Genomic DNA, 23,526 nt, shown 5'->3' on the forward strand with positions numbered 1-23,526 from the left:
TCTCTCCTCTCCTAATGTATTACTGATTGTTTGATATAATGTGTAACTGTTGTTCTTTTTTCTGTTATATTGTTGATTCTCATGTAAAGCACTCTGATACCTTCGGGTCTAGCCAGCGCTTTATAAAACTCTTTAAATAAAATAAAAATAAATAAATAAAGGATATATTGAGCTGCCTAACAGGGCTGCTCATTATCATGGGGTGGAGCTGCATAAGGAGGCTTTAGAAGAGAATTTCTTATTCAAAACCCTAAGTTCCTCTCAGAAAGCTACTCAAACACTGCCAATGGTTAAAAGGATGCTTAAGCATACAATGACATTTTTAAAGATCCTTTGAGGGCAAGAATCACTACACCCAGGGTGGACAAAAAATATAAACCTGAACCTACTGACCCCGTCTACATTAAGGGTCATCTGCCTTTAGACTCTCTTGTGGTTTCCAGCGCTCGCAAGAGGGGTAACTCTCAGACCACAGGTGAAGGCCCTCCTCCTGATAAGGAGTCAAAATTAATAGATGCCTCGGGCAAAAAGGTAGCGTCGCAAGCAGCCAATCAATGGCGCATTGCTAATGCTTTGCTAGCTCCATATGATAGGGCTCATTATGATGAGTAAGAAAAGCTCGTGGGCAGGAAGGAAGAAGTGAGGCAGCGCGGCCCAGGAGAGAGGATCGGCGTGGTGTACAGCGGCACTGCAGCTAAGGGGAGCTGTGCCCTGCACTCACGAGTGACAACCTGGCCTGCTGTGAGCAGTACTGAGGCACCAAGCAGCAGAAGACCACAGTGGGTGTGCAGCCAAGTGGGGATAAGGACTGCTGCTCTGGACATTTGTACAGAGGAGTGGGACTGCTCAGTTAACAGTTGAGGCGTACCACTAGACACAGCCTTTGAAAGGGGGCTCGCAGCTGTGCGTTATTGACCGCGGCGAACACCAGGGGGGACCCTGGCGGATTACCTGCGCCGCCAACACCTGGAAGACACCGGGCAACAGCTGACGCAGCAGAAGGACTTTGGGGTAAGGGTTGGTGGTAAGCGCTGCAGCAGCGCAGCTTGCGAGAGCTGTGGCACAGGGGATTCTGAGTGACTGGGCCGCCGGAGGGTTTCCGCTTTACTTGGCCTGTGGCAGTCAGTTGACACAGTAGGAGGAGAGTGAAGGAACTGGATCATCGATTATTCTACGCAGGTGTCACTCAGTGGCGTAATCAAGAAGGAGGATTAGTCAGTGTAGTGGCACTTGATCGTTGCGGGTGACGTTCCGGTGGGCTGCTGTTGTTGGGTGCAAATTTTGGGACTTTGCTTTCGATCGGTACAGCGTCAAGTTCATCAGGAGTGCGGAACGTGCCATGGTGGGGCCCTGCTTGGTATTGAAACCTGCAGTGGTGGGACGACAGTGTGAGGAGGATTGTGCGGCTGCAGATTCATCTGGGAAGGATTGGCAGTTGGACCCAGGGAGTACAGGACTGTGTGGGCAGGGAGGTGCTCCTGGGCAGCGGAGAAGACTGCTGTTGACCGTCTGCTTACCACCAGAATAGAGTGTATGTAACATTGACTTCCAGGGGGGGAAGTTGCTCTGGTGCTGGGGTTTCTGCGTTGCGAATCATGGGGAAACCAAGGGGGAGCAGGGGGGCAGGCCCCCTGAGGTGAATGAAGACACCAGTACGGAAGATAAGCAGGAAGAGCTGAGACAACAACCGGAGGGGATGATGCAACAGCAAGTGGACCAAATTCTTAAAGCCATCACTGACACTAGGGAGGCTCTCCAGCAGGATATTGCGCAAGTAGCACAGTGTATGGGCCTCCTTCATGTGGAACACACTAAGCTTGTGTATCGAGTGAAACAGACAGAAGTCACCCTTGAGGCCATGGAACCGGCCCATCGGGCCCAGGAGGCTCGAATGACGGATATCCAACACTGCGTGCAAATACTGGTGCGGAGAGACGAAGATGCCGAAGGGAGGAATCGAAGAAATAACGTCCGTATGGTGGGGATGCTGGAAGGAGTGGAAGGGACTAATATGGTGGACTACCTGGAAGCCTGGATGAGAACGGAGGTTACCCCTGAAGGCCTCTCCTCCTTTTATACCCTGGATAGAGAGCTCATAGGGTCCCCGCTGCCCCTGGAAGGCCACCCAGACTGGTGGTAGCGAGATTGCTTCATTATAAAGATAGAGATCTCCTGTTGAACAATGCTAGAACTCTGGGCCCCTACACAGCGGGTAACGGCAAAGTGACGCTGTTCCCGGACTATACAATTGATGTACAGCGCCGCCGGGCTTCGTTTTTGGAGGTCAAGAAGGCGCTCCGGCACGAGGGATTTCAGTACCCGCTAATGTTTCCTGCCCGACTAAAGGTGACTCTAGATGGAAAGACCTTTTTCCATGACAGTCCAGAGGAAGCTTGTTCTTGGCTTGAGTCGTACAGAGCGGACACAGGGGGGGGGGGGGGGGGGGGGGGGGGGAGCGGCCGCAATGTGTGTGAACCGACAGAAGGGCTGAGCTTGCGTCGTTCGCGGCACAACCACAGATATCGTCCTCCTTCCCAGAAGCCAACGGAAACACAAACAGAACAAGAATGGACTGCTGCGTTGAAAGCTGTTGCGGCCCTCTCTCAGGAGGGAGGAGCGTCATCGGTGGCAGCTACAGAATCGGAGAAGGGCTCGACGGGGTCGGACACGGATGAATCGATGACAGGCAGTGGCCAATTGCCCCACGTGACACCTGGGACAGCAGACGAGCTAGTCGATGCCTAAAGTAGCAGTTTAAATGGGTGACCAAGAAGCTGGAGGCGGACTTTATCATGTCCCTAACTGTTTCTCATTACTCCTGAGGGTGGCTGGTGAAAGAGGGTAGGGGGGACGGGGGGGGCGGAAGAGTGTGTGGACAATTGGGTTCCTTTATTTTACTTTGTCTCAGGTACAGTTGACGGACTGTCTTTGGGGGAAAGGCGTGGAATGATGGAGGACTGGATGGTCGATCCTCTACGGCTCTTGACCGCCTCCCACTATTTTAGTGTGGGTGTGATCCCTCAGTAGTACCTGAGGGGGTATTTAGGATATTAGTTTGGATGGGTACTAGATCTGTAGCGCCTGTTCTCGGGTGGGGTGGTTGGGGTTATTTTGGGGATATTTTTGGGATTGTTAGAGCCACCGGAGTGTTGAGAAAATGTGAGCAACTGTTATTATGTTAACGATATCAACATGGGGTCGTTACTTGACTTAAAATGCATTACTTGGAATGTTCGGGGGCTCCATACAATGGCACAGCGTCATAGGGTACATGCCTACTTAGTGTACAGGGGTGTTCACATAGCCTTTCTCCAGGAAACTCATGTTAATCAGACTGAGAGGCTGGCGTTGAAGCGCAGATTGAGGGGAAAATTATTTTATACACCCTTCTCGGCATTTGCTAGAGGGGCTCTGGTATGGGTTAGGGCGGGAGTCTCTTTTCAGCTGACGCAACAGTTAGTGGATCCGGAGGGGAGATTTGTGGTAGTGGCGGGTCACCTTAGTGGCGTAGATGTGATGCTCTGTAGTATATATGCCCCTAATGTGGATCAGGTCTCCTTTTTTAATCACTTATCAGGGAGGTTGGCGCCGCACCTAACTGGTTCCATATTGATGGGAGGGGACTTCAACTCCATTGTAGATATTGAAATGGATAGGTCCCACCCTCCGCTGCCTGATGCCCCTATACACAGAGTCTCTAATGCTAGGCGAGCATGGCAAGACGGCTGGGCGTTGGTGGATACATGCGCGCACACCACTTAGAGGAGCTGGACTATTCTTATTTCTCCGGCTTACACGCACTGCATGTAAGGCTGGATGCGATATTATGCACCCCTGACATTCATGCTAAGGTAGAGCACAGTGAGTACCTCGCCAGAACGTTATCAGATCATAATCCATTATTGGTAAAGATACAATGGGGCTGGGAGAGAGCTGTCCTACCAACCTGGCAGCTTCGGCCGGAGATGCTGGAGGACCCTGTCTTTCGCGAGGCTATTGGAACGGGTATAGCACAATATTTTTCTGAGAACAAGGGTACAGCTTCAACTGTAGCGTTGGAGTGGGATGCTTTTAAGGTGGTGGTGCGTGGCTTGTGTATTACAAAAATGGTGCGGGTGAGGAAGACGCTATTGAACGATGTGGAATCAGCAGAGCAGCGGTTACGAATGGCTGGGAGAGTTCGCCCAGAAAACCCGGGGGCAGAAGGGGAGGTTTCGGATGCTAGAGAGGCAGTAGCGCAGCAAGTAGAGAGATTGCGTTGCTTTGATCATAGATCATAACTAGCGAGGGTGCATGCAGAAGGGGATAAAATGAACACGCCGTTGGCATGGCTGGCTAACCCAAGCCCACGAGGTTCCCCTATCCTAGGTCAAACAGCTCCAAAGGGTGGAGTGGTATAAACGTAGGGTTATTTCGGGATTATTATACAGACCTCTACCGTAGCAAATTACAGCATGCCAGGACGCCGTTGAGGAGTTCTTGTTGGAAGTGACCTTACCCCATCTATGGAAGGAACAAGCAGATCTGCAGGGGCAGTAGATCACGTTGGATGAAATTAGGGGGGCGATTGAGCATATGGCGCGTAACAAAACACCGGGGGTCGACGGGCTACCCATCGAACTTTATTCAGTGTACATTGATAGCTTGGCCCCACGTTTAATGGCTATGTTCCGGGAGGCGCATAAGGCAGGAACGCTAGCGGCAACCACCCGGGAGGCTATTATTATCCCACTGCTGAAACCTGGAAGGGACCAAACTGATAAGACGGCGTATCGCCCACTTTCAATGTTGACCACTGATTATAAAATCCTGAGTAGGATCCTCGTGACCCGACTCCTCCCACATATGACGCAGTTGATCCACCAGGATCAAGCAGGATTTACCCCAAACCGAAATACGTCCCTCAACGTGCGGCGATTGCTTCGCATTTTGGGAGAGGATTACAGCTTGGTACCATTTGCAACAATCCTTTCGGTTGATATCGAGAAGGCCTTCGATAGTTTGGAATGGCAGTACTTATTTCAGGTTATGCGAGTGATGGGGTTGAGGGAGACGTTCATGAGATGGACGGAGATCCTGTATAGATCTGCGACGGCCCGGGTTTGAAGGGGGGTGACGATCTCCTCTTCCTATTCGGTTGGGCGGGGTACGCAGCAGGGTTGTCCGCTATCTCCCCTGCTGTTTGCATTAGCAATTGAGCCACTGGCAGCAAAAGCCAGGTTGGGGACCTACTACACTAGACGAGAACTACCCGAAGACGTGCAATATATATCACTTTATGCAGATGATTTACTCATGTTCCTGCCCAATACGGGGGAAGCTCTGAGAGGGGCGACATCATTACTGCGTACATTCAGTGAGGCTTCGGGGCTGCGGGTGAACTGGGCGAAAACTTGTTTATTTCCGGTGGATGTATCGATGCCAAGCCCCATCCTTACAGAAGGTATACGATGGGAGCCATACTGCTTACCCTACCTTGACACTAACATCTACCATACGCAGGAGGACCTGCTGGAGGGTAACATAGGTAGAGCTATGAGAGGGATTAAGGGTGGCTTAACGTTCTGGAGTACGCTGCAGTTACAAGTGGCGGGCCAGGTGCAATCCTGAAGATGGTGGCTTTGCCACGATTGTTATACTACTTTAGGACGCTGCCAATCTGGATACCGTGTTCCTTCTTCAAAACGCTCCGCGGGCTGGTAGGTGGATTCTTGTGGAGGAGTGACAGACAGTGGGTGGCTCTGACCACAATGATGCGACCCCAAGCTAAGGGTGGTTAGGGGGGTTCCAGACTTTGAATTATATTATTTGGCGGCTCAGCTACACTGGTTTACCCAGGCAGTGGTGCTGGAATTTAAAGGACCGGATGGCCCGATGGGTCGATGAATTCCGCATCATGTACTGTCCTTTATTGTGCTTCATCAAAGACTACGATTTGGGTCGTTAACTCAAGAGCAGACGTTGCGGCTCTGCTGGAACAGGACCCAAAGTAGAGGGGGGATAACTTGATCCTAAGCTCCAGAGATTCCTTTGGGTATGTTCACTGCTCTCCCACATGTGGGTGATTGGACGGCGTTGGCAGCATGGGAGGAACAAGGAGTGCAAGTCTTGGGTGACCTGTACGAGGATGGAGTGCTACTGACCTACCAGGTGTTGCAGGATAGGTACGGCCTTCCCAGGGGGGATTTTCTATTGCATTCAGCCCTCGTGACCGCAATCCAACGTCACTGGGGAGGGGGACTAGCGGAACCACAGATGTCATTGGCGTGCCAATATGTGGTGATGGCAGCGGGGACCTTTAAAGCTAAAGTGTGTCTATACAGACGGATGGTTGAAGAGGGGATGCAACCCCTGAGCCAACTGCAACGGAAATGGGAGGCATATCTCTGTAAAGAGATCCCTGAGACGAAATGGGTTAAGGTAATTGAGAGAGCATAGAAGAGTGCGCGCAATGCTAGGTTTCAGCTGATCCACTTCTACGTATTGCAAAGAGCGTACCTAACACCGGCCAAGATAAACAGGTATTTTGGATTGAATACAGCCCTTTGTTGCAATTTGGTGGGGGCGGAGTTTCCCCACATGATGTGGAGCTGCCCGCAACTGGGAAAGTATTGAGAGGAAGTGGTAGAAAGACTCTGCGAGGTTACAGACAGGCAGATAGAATCGGACATGGGTATGTGTATATTGCATTGGTTTTCTCATACGTCTAGGACAAAAGTTACAAGTACATTTTGGGATTTAGGGTTGTTGCTTGCTAAAAGAGAACTAACGATGTGTTGGAAATCTAGACTAGGGCCCAGTGTTGCGCGCTGGAAAGCAGAAGTACTTAAATGGGCAACTAGTGAGAGTATGGTCCGATTCCAGAAAGCTAAGAGGTCCAACAACAACAGGGCACTAGAAACAGCAAAGGCGTGGGAGGCATTGGTGGTGGCAGTGCAGGTGCCGGACACGGAGTCTGACGGAGGATCAAGGTTGAGGTGCCGATGGCTACACCCTGAGTTAGGTGGGTCGTAATGGGCCCCTAACAGCCCCAGGTGACGTTGGCGTCGTATTGGGGACCCGTTGGATCAGACTGATTAGTCAGGAATAAGAAGAGTTGCAATAACAGTGATTACTATACAATGTGGATTGCTATATTAGTGTGTTATAGGAGGACACACTGGTGGCAAGGGTTAGGGAGGGGAACAGGGAAGAACTGACTTATAATTATGTTATTTTATTAATCGGTTAAAGTTTTGCATCATGTGTCAAGGGTGTGTGGAAGTAAATCCTGAAAGATATATTGGAGACCCCATGGAGCGCAGAAAAAGGAGATGGGTATGAAGGGGCTACTTGGAGGGATTAATGCATATGAGTATGAAATGGTTTGATAACACAACAAATGACCATGTAATACTTGAACTGACTTGTAATATTGTAAAGTACAATGCCAGATATTTAAGGTTGGGAAAAAACTCAAAAACATGTTACAAAAACAAAATGATGAGTAAGAAAAGCTCATGCAATGTTTACCTGATGACCATAAATCAAAGGCTATAGATCTTATTCCAGAGGGTAAATTAATCACAAATACCTCTATTAGTTGCGCCCCAGACACAGCAGACACAGCAGCCTGATCTTTAAACACCAGCGTACTACCGCGCAGACATGCTTGGTTGAGAATTTCAGGATTCAAACCTGAGGTGCAAACCTCTATCCTCAACCAACCATTTGACAAGGAGCATCTCTTTGGACCAGCAGTTGACACTTCGCTAGAAAAAATGCAAAAAAGACACTGAGTTTGCCAAGTCCATGGGGGCTTTGCAGTTACCTTCAAATAGGGAATCCTTTTGTCGCTCCTTTTACCGGGGTGGCTCCAAGAATATATCCACAGCGAATCCCTCCTCCTCTTACAAGGGCATCAACCAACGCCCTCATCAAGAGGCTATTTTAGAGGTGGGTTTAGAGGAAACAATGGTAAGGGAAGAGGCAGAGGTAACTCAACATGCACTTCCCTCGAAAACAACAAGCAGTGACTTCCTTCCGCTACCCCCGATCATTCCACTCCTGTCGGAGGATGTCTATCCCAATTTCTACCTGTCTGGAATACAATCACCTCAGACAAATGAGTTCTACAAATTATCCAATATGGTTACTGCCTGGAAATTACAGACACTCCTCCAAACATTCCTCCAAGATAACAAACACTGTCACAAGAACAATTCACCCTTCTCTAGCAAGAAGTTCTCTACCTGTTGGAGAAAAGAGCTAAAGAAACATTCTTGTTACAATATCAAGGGGCCGGTGTATACTCCCTGTACTTCTTAATTCCCTAAAAGGACTGCTCTCTCATGCCTATATTAGATCTCAGAGAACTAAATCTATACATTCAGTCGGACCACTTTCACATGGTAACACTCCAACAAGTACTCCCGCTCCTCCAGCAATGCGATTTTCTGTCCACTCTGGACTTAAAGGACGCCTATTTCTATATCCCAATGCACCCTGCTCACCGCAACTACCTCAGATTTGTGGTATCAGACCAGCAATATCAATTCAAGGTGCTCCCATTCGGAGTAACTACTGCACCCAGTGTTTTCACCAAATGCCTGGCAGTAGTCGCAGCTCATTTATGAAGACAACACATTCACGTCTTCTCATACTTAGACAACTGGCTCATAAAAGCCAGCTTGCAACAAAGCTGTCTACATCACACTCACAAATCAGTGCAGTTGCTCCACGATCTTGGATTCACAGTAAATCTGGCCAAGTCCCATCTCCAACCATTCAACACACAAATGTATTTGGGAGCCACTATAGAAACAGAAACGGCTCTAGCCTACCCCAATCCGAGCAGAGTCCGCAATATGCAGACTCTACTTTCTCGGTTTCAGCCTCAACACTTATTGCCAGCTCGAGTGTGTGAGAAAGTGCCCTCTTTATTGTATGGTATGCCCCCACTTTTTGCTGAGTTGCTGATGTGCTTTGACGGAGTGTGCCCTGGGCTCCTGCCAATCAGGTGCCCAGGGCCTGTGTTCCTTCGCTAAAATTGCATTGAAGCCTAAACCCAATTGGCATCTCTGGCCACATGTCCGCAACTGGTAAATGGTACCACAGGTACCCAGGGCCATGTGAGGCCCTGGGCTGCAGCACTTATTGTGCCACCCTCAGAGGCCCTGTACCCTGACACTCACACACTGCCTTTGCAGACTGAGTGCCTTGGTGCAGAACAAAGTGAAGAGTCGACATGGCACACATCCCTGTGTTCCATGCCCACAAACCACTGCCCTGGCATACATCAGTCACCCCTCTAGCAGGGTGCCCTATGCCAGTGGTGAGGGTACAGGAGCATGAGCCCCGTACCCTTACTGTGCCCAAGTCCATTCCTGGGCACTATAAGTGCAGTGCTGCCATTAAGAGTATATGGTGCTGGGAGTTGGTCATTACGAACTCCACAGCACCATAATGGCTACACTGAAGACTGGGAAGTTTGGTGTCAAACTTCTCAGCACATTAAACTCACACTGTTGCTAGTGTGGGATTTAATGTAAAATGCACAACAGAGGGCATCTTGAGATGCCCCCTGAAACTCGACCCACTTCCAGTGACCTGAATTAGTGGCTGCGCATGCTGCCACCACCAGACATGTTTCTGGACACCTGAGTCGAGAGCTTGCTGCTCTTGGGGACCTGAAACAATGCACATCCTGGGACTAGGTGCCAAGCCTCCTCCCCCAGGATGGGCAGGGTTCACGAAGGAGAAGCTTCAAAGACATGCTGCCTTTGTGAGCCTCTCCAGACCATTTGCTGCTTTCAGCAACTGGTCCTCACTGGTTCTACCCCCCACTTTGTCGGGAGAACAAGCAGGAAAAACAAGTGAATAAGAGATGTGTGCCCACCTCTGCCAACTCCACCCCTATCCTGGAGGTTGACAGCCTGGGACCTACAAAATGCAACCATATTGAAGGGTATCCGTGCGGACGTAAAAGTCTATATAGCTGAAAATGAAGGCACAGTTACGTCCAAAGCTGTCTTCTGGTAGGCCTTTAAGGCGGTTCTTAGGGACAGGGCACAGAACAGACTAGCCGAGGAGAGGCAGAAGCTACAAAATGAAATTGGGTCTTCAGAGACACAGATATTGGAATTGGAGAGGGAGTATCAGGCCACGAGAGAGACAGGGACACTTAGGAGGTTGACGGACGTACAGCACCAATATAGAGAGGTAGTTACTGGATAAGCTAAAACCCAGGCACTGGCAACACTCCCATCACCTATATGATGTGGGACACAAATCTGGAAAGTTACTGGCGTGGCTCAGTAGGTAGGAAAGAGGCGCCAGGTGGGTAGAGCAGGTTAGAGACCCCCAGGGGACACCGGTAAGGTCAGACGCTCAGATCGCGGAGGCATTTGCCGCCCATTACAAATTATTCTATGAAGCTAGAGACCTAGGGACACAAGAGGACGCCCTACGCTACATTTCAAACATCGAGCTACCGGCACTAACTGCTGACGCTCAACGAGGCCTTGAAGCTGAAATTACGCTGGACGAAATTAAGACAGCCTTGGCTAAGTTGAGGGCCGGAAAGTCCCCTGGCCCAAATGGGTTTCCTGCGGAATTTTTCTAACGAACGGCAGACCTATTGGCCCGCCATCTCCTGGGACTCTTTGAGGAAGTGGTGCAGGAAGGGAGACTGCCGTCAGATCTCTGTATGGCAATAATAATTCCGGTACATAAGGAGGGGAAACCAGCTCAAGACTGTACATTGTACCGCCCCATCTCCCTCTTGAACATAGAGGTGAAATTATTGGCAACTATCCTAGCACTCCGTCTACGGACGGTGATATCCGAACTAGTTCACCTGGACCAGACGGGCTTTCTCCCTGACAGGGCCACTAGATTAAACCTCAGACACACTCACAACTGGCTACAGGAGGTGGGCAGGAGAGGGGAGCCGCACTGGTTCCTGTCCTTGGATGCCGAGAAGGCTTTAGACGCTGTCCACTGGCCCTTTCTTGAGGGTGTCTTGGCGCAGTTAGGCTTTGGCCCCAAATTCCAGAAATGGGTAAAGCTGCTATACACGGAGCCTAGAGCCAAAGTTAGAGTTAACAGGATCTTATCTCAGGACTTCCCGGTAAGACGAGGGACCAGACAGGTGTGCCCGCTGTCCCCTCCTCCTCTTTGCGCTCACAATAGAGGTGCTAGCGGGCGCGATTCGCCAAAATGAGAGCATTAAAGGCTTTAGACTGGGGTCGACAGACTCCGCTGAGGAGAAGATATCACTGTACGCGGATGATGTCCTCCTATCCATCACACAACCAGAAGCTACGATTCCGGCACTGTTTGCGGAACTGGAACAGTATGGGGCCCATGCGAGGTACCAGATAAGCTGGCACAAGTCGGTCCTCTACGACCCTCGGGGGCAGGAACAGTGGACGGTTTTGCCGGGAAGGCTGCAGACAACAAGCACAGGGTTTACGTATCTCGGAGTATATGTGACACTGGATAGCAGCAGGTCATACGAACGGAATATAGAACGGATAGTGCAGAATTTTATAGAAGACGCAAACCGGTGGTGGCTGCTCCCTCTTACTATACTAGGACGAGCGGCCATGTTTAAAATAATAACGCTACCGAGGTTCCTGTATGCACTCCAACACGAGTACTACCCTCTTCAATGAAAGGTGTTAGAGAGAATAAACACGGAACTGAGAACTTTCCTGTGGCTGGGAAAAAAGCTGTGAATTGCATTGACCACCCTACAACACCATCAGTATAGTGGAGGGATTTCACTTCAGAATCTTGAGGCTTACTACTGGACAGAACACCTAGCCCCAGTTAATGACTGGCTTCATGCCCTGGCCGATCACCCCACGTATGCCCTTGAACGGCACAGCATGGCCACTCGACCCTGTACATATTATCTATATGGAGGTGGAGGGAAGGCGAGACTGCTCCCGGGCACTAGGCTTAACCTGGCGACGTGGAGCAGAGCAACTAAGAGTACTGGGTGGGAGAAAAAGCCTACCTGCCAGACACCGCTGTGGCACTGTACTTGGTTGACGGAACTGCATAAATTGAAGGGGTTCCAGAGATGGGATGACATAGGAATCTCAACACTAGGGGACGTAATAGCTAGGGGGGAACTGTAGTTCTTTCAAACACTAAGGAAGGAATTTGGTCTGCACCACATGCAATATTTTAAGTATGCACAGCTTCATCATGCGTGGCGAGCGGAGAAGATCCAACTGGAAACACTTTCAGAATAGCGCGCCTCTTGAGGGCCGGCTGCTACAGGAACAAATCCCGGAAAGGGCGGTATCACTCACGTATAGAACGTTGATGAATAACATGACTGACGACATAGGTAACCTCAGAAGGAAGTGGGAGAGCGAAGTGGGGGAAATGGACAATGTAGACTGCTATGCGGTATTAATGCACCCCAGAGAGGTAGCTATTAAAACCAGGTTTAGACTCATACAATAAAATGTTCTCCATAGGACATACTACGATGGGGTGCGACTACATAAAATGGGTAGGGCTGGAGACACGCGATGCTTGAGGTGCGGCCGTACCGGAGATGACTTCTACCATACCATCTGGTCCTGCCCGACGATTCAGATCTACTAGGAGGAGGTACTGAGTGAACTGGGCGAGGTGCTTGAGACCCCCCTACAGCTGGATCCTAAATTGGTCTTGCTGGGTATGACCAATGATGTGGATCTCACCCGTCCCCTACTGATCTTTATGGTCTTGGCCCTGGTGGTAGCTAAGAGGGACGTAGCCAGGCACTGGGGAGTGGATGCAACGCCGCAGCTGGACGAATGGAGAAGAGGGCTAGATACCTACATGGCTGCTGAAAGGGTCACCTATAAGGCAAGAGGATGCCCCAAGAAGTTTGGCAGAGTTTTGGGCAAATGGAGACGATACCATGGACTGGGTGTGGGGCCCTGAAATAGGACACTAGGGACATAGCGACACAGGGGAACAAAGGTACCGAATGAAGGAATGTATGGGACACACCGATTCGAACTTGCAAAGAGCTTTACAGAAAGTACTCGGTTGATTGAAAGGGATGGGATTTACGCTCTGATGCTGGGTGGGTGGAGGGTGGAAGTAATGGGAGTGATGACCGAAGATGACGTGATTGTAATGTTGTTCTATAATAAAATGCAAATAAAAATGTTTTTTTTATTTAAATTGCTTTGTCGAGTTGTAGACTAATAGGACACAGCAGACAAGCTAGTATACAGAGAAAGTACTCACAATAATGTAGGAGTTTATTTGCAGTAAAATTTCAGTTAACTTGTAATGGGTCGTTTAGTAAAGAATTCATCCAGGGGAGGAGGCACTGGTTATCTGCCCCCTGCACAGATCAAGACCAACTTGTCGCCAGTGTAAAGATCCACTTTCCACACGAATTTAGGAAGACGGGTATCTTTATTGAAGAGTAGGTACAGGTACTTGCAGCTCAGCTTCACAGATTTCAGCAATACAATCCTTTTCAAAGGATAACATTCTAACCTAGCAACATAATCATCATTCTAATATAGGCAGATAACTCCACAGTCCGTTTAGAACACTACCTGTATTTTTCTCTTCAACACATTCCTCTAACGGACGCTTTATTGACTAGACCCAGAAAAATCCTCTTGTTCTACATCAAGCGTTGAAAGGAATACTGAGTTGACCAACAGCTTTTTGGGGAGTTTACCATTGCCAATACGAAAGCACTTCAGAAACTACGCTGTCCTAGTGGTTCTTCTGTGCATAAAGACATGTGAAGCCATTGCCAAGAAGGAGCTCCCTGAGGGTCTGCAGATTCATTCTACCTGAGCCGAGACCTCTTCTCTGGGGTTAGCGAGAGGTACCCCAGTACTCCACATATGCCAGGCTGTTAAGTTGGCGTCTGTGAATTCGTTCACATGCACTATTTCCTCTGCATTCTAGTCTGCAGAGCAGACCTTTCTGCACAGCCAGTACTGCAGGATTTACTGGTGTGAGTCCATTCCTCAAACCCTCCAACATTTGTGAGTTTCTGCTTGGGTACCTTTTCAAAAGGTGAGGAAGTTGCTATACTAAGTATCTTTCAGAAGAATACGTTACTTACCTTTGGTAACACTCTTTCTGGCAATTACTCAAGCTAACTATAAATTCTTAATTACCCTCACTCTTCTCCTGTTCTGTGGACTCTTGTGATTATAAAAAAGTTCCAAGTGAGATTTGGCTAACTGTTCTCTCCAATCGGTTATGATCACCATTGGTGGGCGTGGGAGAAGTCAAAATTAACTGACATCACACCACGGGGGCAGTGCCTATATGCTATTCCGAGGATCCAGTTTGGAGCTTAGGAATAATAAAAATGGAGTGAATATGCAGTTCGAGTATACAGCAGAAAGAGCATTGCCGAAGATTTGTGGCCTGTTCAGTTCTGTCTCAGCATCTGCCTCTTAAAAGCTTCCTAGGTATTGCTGAATCTGTGGAACATGGGGCTGATAACATTTTTGGTTCCACCATTCTTCCATTCACCCTCACCACTTTCCTGTTCTTTTACTTCTAGACACTATCACCATTGGATATTTATCCTAAGATCCTGGATTTTCGGCCTGTGACCATGGCAACATTTACTATGACCCTAGCTCGGACGTGCCTGTGTCCCATGGTAAGTTGCATTACGCATTCTGTTGAAGTTGTACTGTGCTATTCATGCCTTGCTTCTCCCCCTAATGAGATCTGTGAAGATTGAGGTCCATCCATTGATGAAAGGATAAGCTTAAATTGTTTCTTATGATGTTCTCTTCTAGCAACTCATTCTATCTGGGTGGTTCAAAGAAGCCCTTTGCTAAAGGGTTTACATCAGAAGATAAATCCTTTGACGTTCCATCTCTGCTCTTACCATTGACCTCCACATTAAGCAATTAGGACTTGGATTAAGCATCTAGGATAATGTTTCGCTAAGCTAGTCCTGTGAATCATGAACAAATTATTTTGTTTCACTCATTTAAACCAAGGGGTCGCATAGGAACCATGCAACAATAAATGAAAGCCATAAGCTATAATCATTCATCTGATAGAGTCATCTAACGCAGATTCCTTACCTGTGAACTTCCAGGTGCCAGATTTTTCATAGCAGGACGCATGTGTGCCGGTCGACTCTGTGTGACATCGTATGGCGTCGAGTTCAACGTCGTAACGTCTGTGTAGTCTATATAGGCACCACCCCGACACGCTGACGTCAGTTTTGTCTCTTCAACAGTCAGCGCCGATCCGGCAAAGAGAGCTACCACCTTTCATTTTTTAACAAACGTTTAAAAAGAATTCTGTAGAGTCTTTTTTGGGATGTAGGATGTCTAAGAAGATCTCGGGGTTCAAACCGTGTGTTTCTTGCCATCATGCCATGTCGGTTACAGACCCTCACCTCATGTGTTTTTGGAGACTAGAGTGCAACCACAACCCGAAGTCGTGCTCCAACTGCCAGGCCATGGCGCTGAAAGTTTGAGGCAGCAGTTCCTAAAGCTGCTTGAGGCCTGGCATCCAGTGCCTCGGAGATCTCATCTGAAATCTGATTTCTGCTCCCGGTCTTGGGCGAGAGAAACCAAGTCTTCATCCTCCCATTTGTTCGAGGGCCCGCTCTGTGGTCTCCGCCCAGTCGAAAGATTTTTATGATGCCATGTGCCCCATATTTGGTTGGCCTGATTTTGCTGGTGTGCCCTCGGGCCCCGCAGGCTTATCAGAAGAAATTCCTCTGGGTTCCACACTGGGGGCTCCAGCTCTGGCGCCCAAGGCTCTTCATGGATCTGTCCCCAGATCCAGACTGGCGCCTGTCGCACCCATTCGACCTTTCATGACACCACGTCTGATGCTGAGACCCTCTCCTGCGCCTACTGGCAGTGCCAGTCCCATTCTTATCCCCGACGATACGGAGCTGGTTGAGTGTCCACAGACATGGGCGCCGAAGGAGCCTTTGGGCTCTATGTCTTATCCTCAGCCTTATTTCGAAGGGCTAGGATTGGATGAAGAGTGGGAGATGCAGGACCCCTTAGAAGTCACGTTTCAAAATGAAGAAATAGACTGGTATGAGGAACTGGGTGATGCCTGTAGTTTGGCCAGTACCTGGCATGCTTTCCCCTCCTAACCTGGCTACGGAGGAGGGAGCTTCCTTTGCCATGGTGGTGCATAGGGCTGCGGAGGTCTTGGACCTACAGCTTTCTACTGTGGCAGTCATGATCAATGTCTTGACCGAGAACCTGCAGCCTGGTGTCTCCATCTCGGAACCCTTCCTGCGTTTTAATGAGGCCTTGTCAGATGTTCTTCTGGGGACCTTGTCCAAACTCCTGTGAATAGAACAATTGCCCACCACCACCACCCTGAACCAGGCAACCAAGCTTTCCTCACCTCTCACCCAACCCCTGAGAGCTTGGTGGTCCAAGCCTACTTCCTGTGGCGTGTTCCCTTCTGCTCCCCTGGATGGGTTATCCAAGAGGCTAGATAGCTTTTGAAAGAAATGTGTTCTTCCACCAGCCTAGCATTGTGGTCAGTAAATACAGCATGGCTATTGGGCAGTTACTTCCATTCTCTGTGGGAAACGGTTGCGCTGGCGCTGCCACATTTCCCAGAGGAGGCCCGGGCTCTCCTCTTTCAAGCTATTGCAGGCAGAAGGGATGCAGCAAAGTTTACTACACGCTGAGGCATTGACACAACAGACTCACCGGGCAGAGCAATTTCCTTGACTGTGGCAGTTAGGCACCATGCCCGGCTGAGAGCATCTGGGTTCTCGGAGGATGTCCAAGCAAACCTGATGGACATTCCCTTTAATGGCTCTTGTCTCTTTGGAGACCGGGCGAACGCAGTGCTAGAGCGTTTCAAGGAGTTGCGGACTACCAACAACTCCTTGGGCCCCTCTGTGTCATCTTGTCCTGTGTCCGACTTTCACTCCTTTTGTGGCTACGGAAGGGGCTTCCAGCCCTATCCTAGCCAGAAGACAGCACAAGTTCAGCAACCTCTGCGTGGCCGTGGGCGTGGCTCACCCCGAACCCATGGGTCAGACGGCTATTGGTGAGGTCAGGCCACAATCTCCTACTCCGCCTCCAAATCTTCCTAGTCCAAAACTCCCAGACCATTGGCGCCCAGTTGGTGGCAAGATACACCATCACCTCCACCGCTGGTGGGACATCACCTCAGACAGGTGGGTTTTGCAAATAGTCTGAAAGGGATACTTCCTCCCTTTTGAGACAACCCCTCCCTCCATGCCTCCAACATACGATCAGCTGACGGAGGAGCACCATACCTTGCTTCAGTAGGAAGTCAAGACTCTCTTGGCCAAGGGAGCTATGAAGAGGGTTCCAGGGGCTGTGGTTGCTATTCTCGCCTCTTTCTGGTGTCCAAAAAGGACGGACGGCCTCCGTCCTTTTCTTGACCTCAGAACCCTCAACTACTTCCTCAAAAAAGAAAAGTTCAAGGTGCTTACTCTGGCTCAGGTTCTATATACCCTGGACGCGGGAGATTGGATGGTATTGTTGGACTTGCAGGATGCCTATTTCCATATTTCCGTCCAGCCTTCCCGCCTTTGATACCAGAGGTTTATGGGAGGCCACGAGAACTTTCAGGTTACCATGCACCCCATTGGCCTTACCAATGCCTCTCAGGTGTTCACAAAGGTGATGGCGGTGGTCGCTGCTCATCTGCACAGATCAGGGTTTCCAGTGTTCTCCCTATCTCGACTGCTAGTTGTTGAAGGCGGGCTCTCCCCAGGCAGTCATCTCCCACCTCCAGACTACTGCGAACGCGCTGGGGTTCACTATAAATGTGCCAAAGTCACACCTGACTCTCTCTCTCAGATGCTCCCTTTCATCGAAGCCGTTCTGAACACGGTGCAGTTTCGGGCTTATCCTCCCGATCGGCGAGTCCAGGATATTCAGGTTATAATTCCGATGTTTCAGCCTCTATCCTGGATTTCGCTGATAATGACTCTGATGCTGCTGGTGTCCCATGCCAGATGGCACATGCATGCTCTACAGTGGGGCCTGAAGTTCCATTGGGTGCAGCATCAGGGAATTCCCACAACCTGGTCTAGATTCCTGAGGAAACTGCAAAAGAACTGCCGTGGTGGTTAACCAACCGCGATTGGGTCAGAGGCAGACCTCTCTCCCTTCCACAACCAGATCACTCAGTAGTGACAGATGCGTCACTTCTGGGATGGGGCGATTATCTTGGGAAGGGCGAGATCAGAGGACTCTGGTTTCCGGCGGAAGCCGGGCTCTATATCAACTTGTTGGAGAGCCATGCAATTTGAGGGAAGGCACGTTCAGGTGTTAACGGATAACACCACTGCCATGTGGTCTTGCAACAAACAGGGTGGGGTGCGGTTGTGGACCCTCTGTAGAGGCCATATACCTCTAGACTTGGCTGGAACAGCAGGGCATATCCCTGGTGGTTGAATGCCTGGCCAGGTCCCTGAACGCATGGACAGACAGACTCACCCATCGATGCCTAACGGATCATGAGTGGCGTGTCCGTCCGGACGTGGCGCAAGGACTCTTTCATCTGTGGGGAGATCTTTGGTTAGATCTGTTCACCTCAGCCGAGAACCAGCAGTCATCAGTTTTGCATTTTGAAGTTTCCAAATCGGCTCTCGCGCTGCAACACTTTTCGTCTCGATAAATCAGGAGTGACCGGGCACAAGTTATTCTCGTGGCTCCATTCTAGGCACAGAGAGTTTAGGATCCCTAGATTCTGTAGATGTGCATCGATATGGGTTTGAAAAATCCACTCGCATTGTCGAGCAGAATTCTTTGGGACTACTCGCCTTGTTCAAAATCCTCTAACTTCAGGGAAAACAAACTGACTTTTGACCTCTGTCTCTGAAAGCAGAGTAAATGTGACAAGATAACAAGATTTAAGGGCATCTTTATTGCACACAAAGTGAAAGAGCAATACAAATGCCATTAAATCTTGTTATCTTGTCACATTTGCTGGCTCTGAGACCGAGATCAAAAGTCAGCTTATTTTATTACATATTTTTTTTCAGTGGCTTAAGTTAGAGGATTTTGTAAAGTGAACTGTGTGACAATTGAACTGTGCAAAGCTTGTTAAATGAAAGGCTGTAATTTGTCAGGATTTTTTCTAACACAACACTGAAATAGCTAATTGACCTGTTCAAACATTTCAAATATAGTTCACTAGTTATGAAGACCCATTATTGTAATTCTGTGGTGAAAAAAATAATTGTATAGGACCAAAACAAATTAGAACACTTTACTTGATGATGTGCACATTTTAAATATTTTTGTTGAAACCCAATTTCCAAAAAATGTTTATGCGCCATTATCAGTAAAACTACATGTTAATGGGAACGTTTTGTGACCTTTCAATGAAAAATATGCTATCTGTAATGGACAATCCACTACCACATCTTGGTTTGGTAAAATATTTATGGAAAGTGATGACAATGCTTTAAATTCCGCTTCGGGCTGACTGTATCAATTTTATTTACTTTGTTGAAAATTTCAATAAATACATTTTAAAAAATGCTGCTGCGGGCTCCTGCAACACGGGACGCGCGCAGACAAAGCCCGGGCTGGGCAGAGGGAAGGAAGGAGGGATCCTGGAAAATTGTTTAGTACTGTCCCCCAAGATATGCAACCTGCTATCCAACCCCCTAGTAAACGGTTTGAAACCTCACCCATTGCACCAGTAGTCCCACTACCTCAACCTAGTGAAAGAATAGGAAGAGTGGGCGGGAGTAGTCAGCACACTAAGAATACTCACAAGCAACCCCTGGCAAAAAAAGCATAAGAAAACTGGAAGAGCACAGCAGCATGTAGATTATGTTGCCTTGTTTGCCTTAATTGAATCTCTAACCGAATCAGTAAGGGCTGCTTTTAGTTCACTAAACGAGCAACTAAAGGGGATAGAGAAGAACATCCACTCTAAATTGGACTTGCGGCAAATTAACCAGCATATGCCGGCTGACTACCAGCACCTTCCACAAAGTAATGGTAATAGCGTCAATGTGCCTCCCTCTTCTTGCATTAACACTCGACCTACAACTCAACCCTAACATACAGTGGGTGGTGGTTTGAGGGATCTGACAAGGGCTGAATTAAGCATCAATGCGACCCAGGGTGGCCCACCTCCTTCCCTTTAACCCTCGTCCTCTCGACCTAAGTTTATTAGTGGTCCTACGACTCCATCTGTTCCCCCACAAACTTCAATTTGTACTGATCTAATTACTGTGGCTGACAGGCGCAACTACCCGGTAACAAAATTGAATTGTTTAGAACTTCCACCTGCAGCCACCCCTTACGTAGCAATCCTAGCAAACGTCCCAGTTCTCACTAACTCTGCACATGAGTCATGGGAATCCCTTAGGAATAAATCTCTAAACTGGCTCAATGCAAGGGTAGGGCTGGGGGGGGCACTTTTTGCCGATCTAAAAATGATTAGGAGAGTAAGTTGGGTGGGTAAAGGTAGTAAAACGTTAGAGGGTGATTGTGTGTTGTGCATTCATTCACTTCCCCCAGGTTGGTGAGTCTCATTCTTGAGAGTGCTAGTCTCCCCTCTCTTGTACCGAAGCAGATATTGGGCTTCCCACTTGGTTTCTTCTATCATCCCCTGGCCCACTTAGAACAGCTGCCATTTGCAGCAGTGCCACCTTACCAGGGGTTCCGGCCAAAGTACCTCTATCCAATTGAAACCCGTAACAGGTTTGATTGTCTATCCACTTTAAATGGTGTGGATTGACTAATGAAACCTGTGGAATCAAATAGGAAGAATCATTCTGGCTCTGGGATTGTTACATCATATAAGAGGGGGACATTGACATATCTAGATGAGGACTTAGTGCATTCAGTCAACTTGGAGGGTAGCTTTGTGGGACATCCATCGCCTTTGTTGTTAGCAGAATTTGGGCGTGGTACCTCCGCCACAACCCTTAACCCTTTCGATGCTGATGACGAGCTCAGCTCGTCATGATGCACAGTTGAGCTGTGCTGATGACGAGCTGAGCTCGTCATGGAAGTACCAAAATCACAATTTCCAGCACAGGGGGGGAAAACACCTAGCAGCCAAGGTGTTAAAGTCCTTTATTGGAATGTGGCCGGTTTACATCATAAACACCTCATGAATGAATGGGTCGAATTTATTTCCAAATTTCAATATTCTTTGCCGTCAGGAGACCTGGGCTGTTGAGCCCATCCATATAAATGGCTTTAAAACCTTCCACAGCCCAGCTTTAGAGTACAATCATGGGCGCTCTAAAGGGGGTTTGTGTATTTGTTTCTAATATGCTGGCTCCTTTAAGCTCTAGAGCGACTGTTACAAGAACTTTTTATCAAATTTTGTCTCTGGTGACTTCTACCCACATTACTTTAATTATTGTTAATTTGTATAATAATGCACGCTTATCATGTTGTGTTCATATCTAGGACCCTAATTCTATATTCCCGATTTATGCCCTTGTGAGGTTACAATTAATAATATCCTTATAAAGGCATAAGAATCAGACCCATATTCAGTAATAGCCCATGCAGTCCAAAGCACAGCACGGCTACTCCCATCGACTCCTAGAAAGCACAACGCGTTCTTTAAACAAACCAAGCCTCCAGCAGCCCGTGAAATCCCCCCTGCTTTAGTTTTGATTTGAACAAGAACTCCTGAAGTCCAGAAAGAACTGTTAGTTCTTAGTGACGTCTTATGTCCAACCTTACATCAAACCCGGCACCTTCCAGGTATAAAATACCAACAGTTGCCTTAAGCAAACACACAGTGGTTTGGAGCAGAGCGGCCATGTACTTGCCCGAGAGCCCAGCTGATGCGAGAGCCCACGGAAGCCGCCCCTCCTGTTTGACGCACTGAGAGAGACGCTGTCTTTTTCTCCAGTCGAGAAAATCCAGTTCCGGTGTTTCCAGCCTACCTTGCGGGTTGCTGGAATATCGAGTCCTGAGGAAAGAGATACCAGACCTCCCACATTCTATTACCAAGGTACGGAGCTGACTAAACCCTTGAGAGAATTCTTGATGCAGATTCTTGGCAAAATAATCTTAAACAACTTAACTTAAACTGCTACTTACTCATCCCTTCCCACGTATTAGGCTTAGGTCAGGTACACCGGGGTAGGCTTAGTTAGAAGCACCAGTTGAGTACGTTAGTCAATGTATTTATGTATGTATATATTTTATCCATTTTAAAGTATCATATGGCTAAGAAACCATATCAATGCTTTTACAGTATTATTTCATAATACTACTTTTACTGTACGCACTTTACTTTACTTTAAGTATTGCAATTGTGGCAATTCACTTCTCTTGCATGAGAAAGAAGACTGCTCATTAAATAACACCTTTTTATTGAAAACGCCCGTCTTTCTATTTCTCTGCACTCTGGTGAAACTAAGTATGCACTGCTGACTGAGTGAAATAGGTGTCTATTGTTTTCACACAACTCTAGAGATATACTCTTATTCTGAGGGAGCAAAGTTGTCATGTTTATGTGGTTGTCGGAAACCGAATCCCTTCTTGTCTGAGCCAGGGGAGGTTGTTCCTCCCTATTCATTCAAGAAAGTTTCCAGTGACCTCTGAGCTAGCTGGCGCAAACCTAAATTAAGTTTAACATAGTCAGTAGAGACCTAGATGACCTCAGTCCTACGTCTACACTGCTGTTTATGTTATTCCAACGTTTGGTAAGGCGATAATCTAATGCAAGACACTAGAGTAACTCAGCCGTGCTTTTTCACACAGAACCCTTTCCCTGTAAAAACTCCAATAGACGTCTGGAGTGGGTGAAAGGTTAATATCCGCCGGAGCTTAGTAGGTTGAGCATCCTATGTATTAGTTTTTGGTTTGATCAACGTTGAAGGATACAGTGTTCCAAAATATTGTGCACCTAATCTTTGTTTCCTTGAAACTCGATCTGCAACAGAAACTTTCAGTCCGTTAAATGGCAGAAAGTGACGAAGAGAGGGAGCGATCAAGAATAGCAGCTCGACTCTTAGAGGAAGACGTAACTCTCCATGAAACCGACCCGGATGCAATAATCATTCCGGTCAATGCAAGAAGAACTATAACTCTAAAACTTATAGAAAATGGACTGATAGCACGAGTTGGTACAGTCATATTCGTGATAGAGGCACATGAATATCGGCAGACAGAGTTATTCTGGATACATTTTCCAGCAGCACACGCTATGACAAAATACTTCCACTATTACAAAATAGAGGAACCTCCGGATGAATACACTCCTTTCGAGGAGATTGAAATCCCACTAAAATACCAAGAGCACCTGCGCTGGTTTAAAGGCGTCCTAAAACGTAATGATCACATCACCAGGCTCGGTCCACTAGGTAGACCAGGAGCAACGTGGCCGGTTCTAGCCAGCTACACACCACATCCAGACATTGATAAAATGTCAGTTCCTGAACTTTTAGCTCAGCTAAAACTCTTAATTAAAATACATAGACAATTAGTCCAGTATGTCATGCAGACCTCAATAGTCCAACCGACAATTAATATTCCACAGCAGACCCCTCACCAGGGAACATAAACAAAATCACAC

General features: G+C 48.1%; 1 protein-coding gene across 1 annotated transcript in view; it reads left to right on the plus strand.

Annotated features, from left to right (window-relative positions):
• The window catches only part of ERCC2 (ERCC excision repair 2, TFIIH core complex helicase subunit), a 535,569-nt gene that overhangs the window by 184,720 nt on the left and 327,323 nt on the right, over positions 1 to 23,526 (plus strand). Inside the window, exon 9 of the mRNA XM_086939493.1 lies at positions 14,537 to 14,638. Coding sequence (XP_086795619.1) covers positions 14,537 to 14,638 — 102 coding nt within the window. The remainder of the gene's footprint in view (positions 1 to 14,536; positions 14,639 to 23,526) is intronic.

The sequence above is a fragment of the Lissotriton vulgaris genome, chromosome 9, assembly GCF_964263255.1.
Source record: "Lissotriton vulgaris chromosome 9, aLisVul1.2, whole genome shotgun sequence".
Classification (NCBI taxonomy): Eukaryota; Metazoa; Chordata; class Amphibia; order Caudata; family Salamandridae; genus Lissotriton; species Lissotriton vulgaris.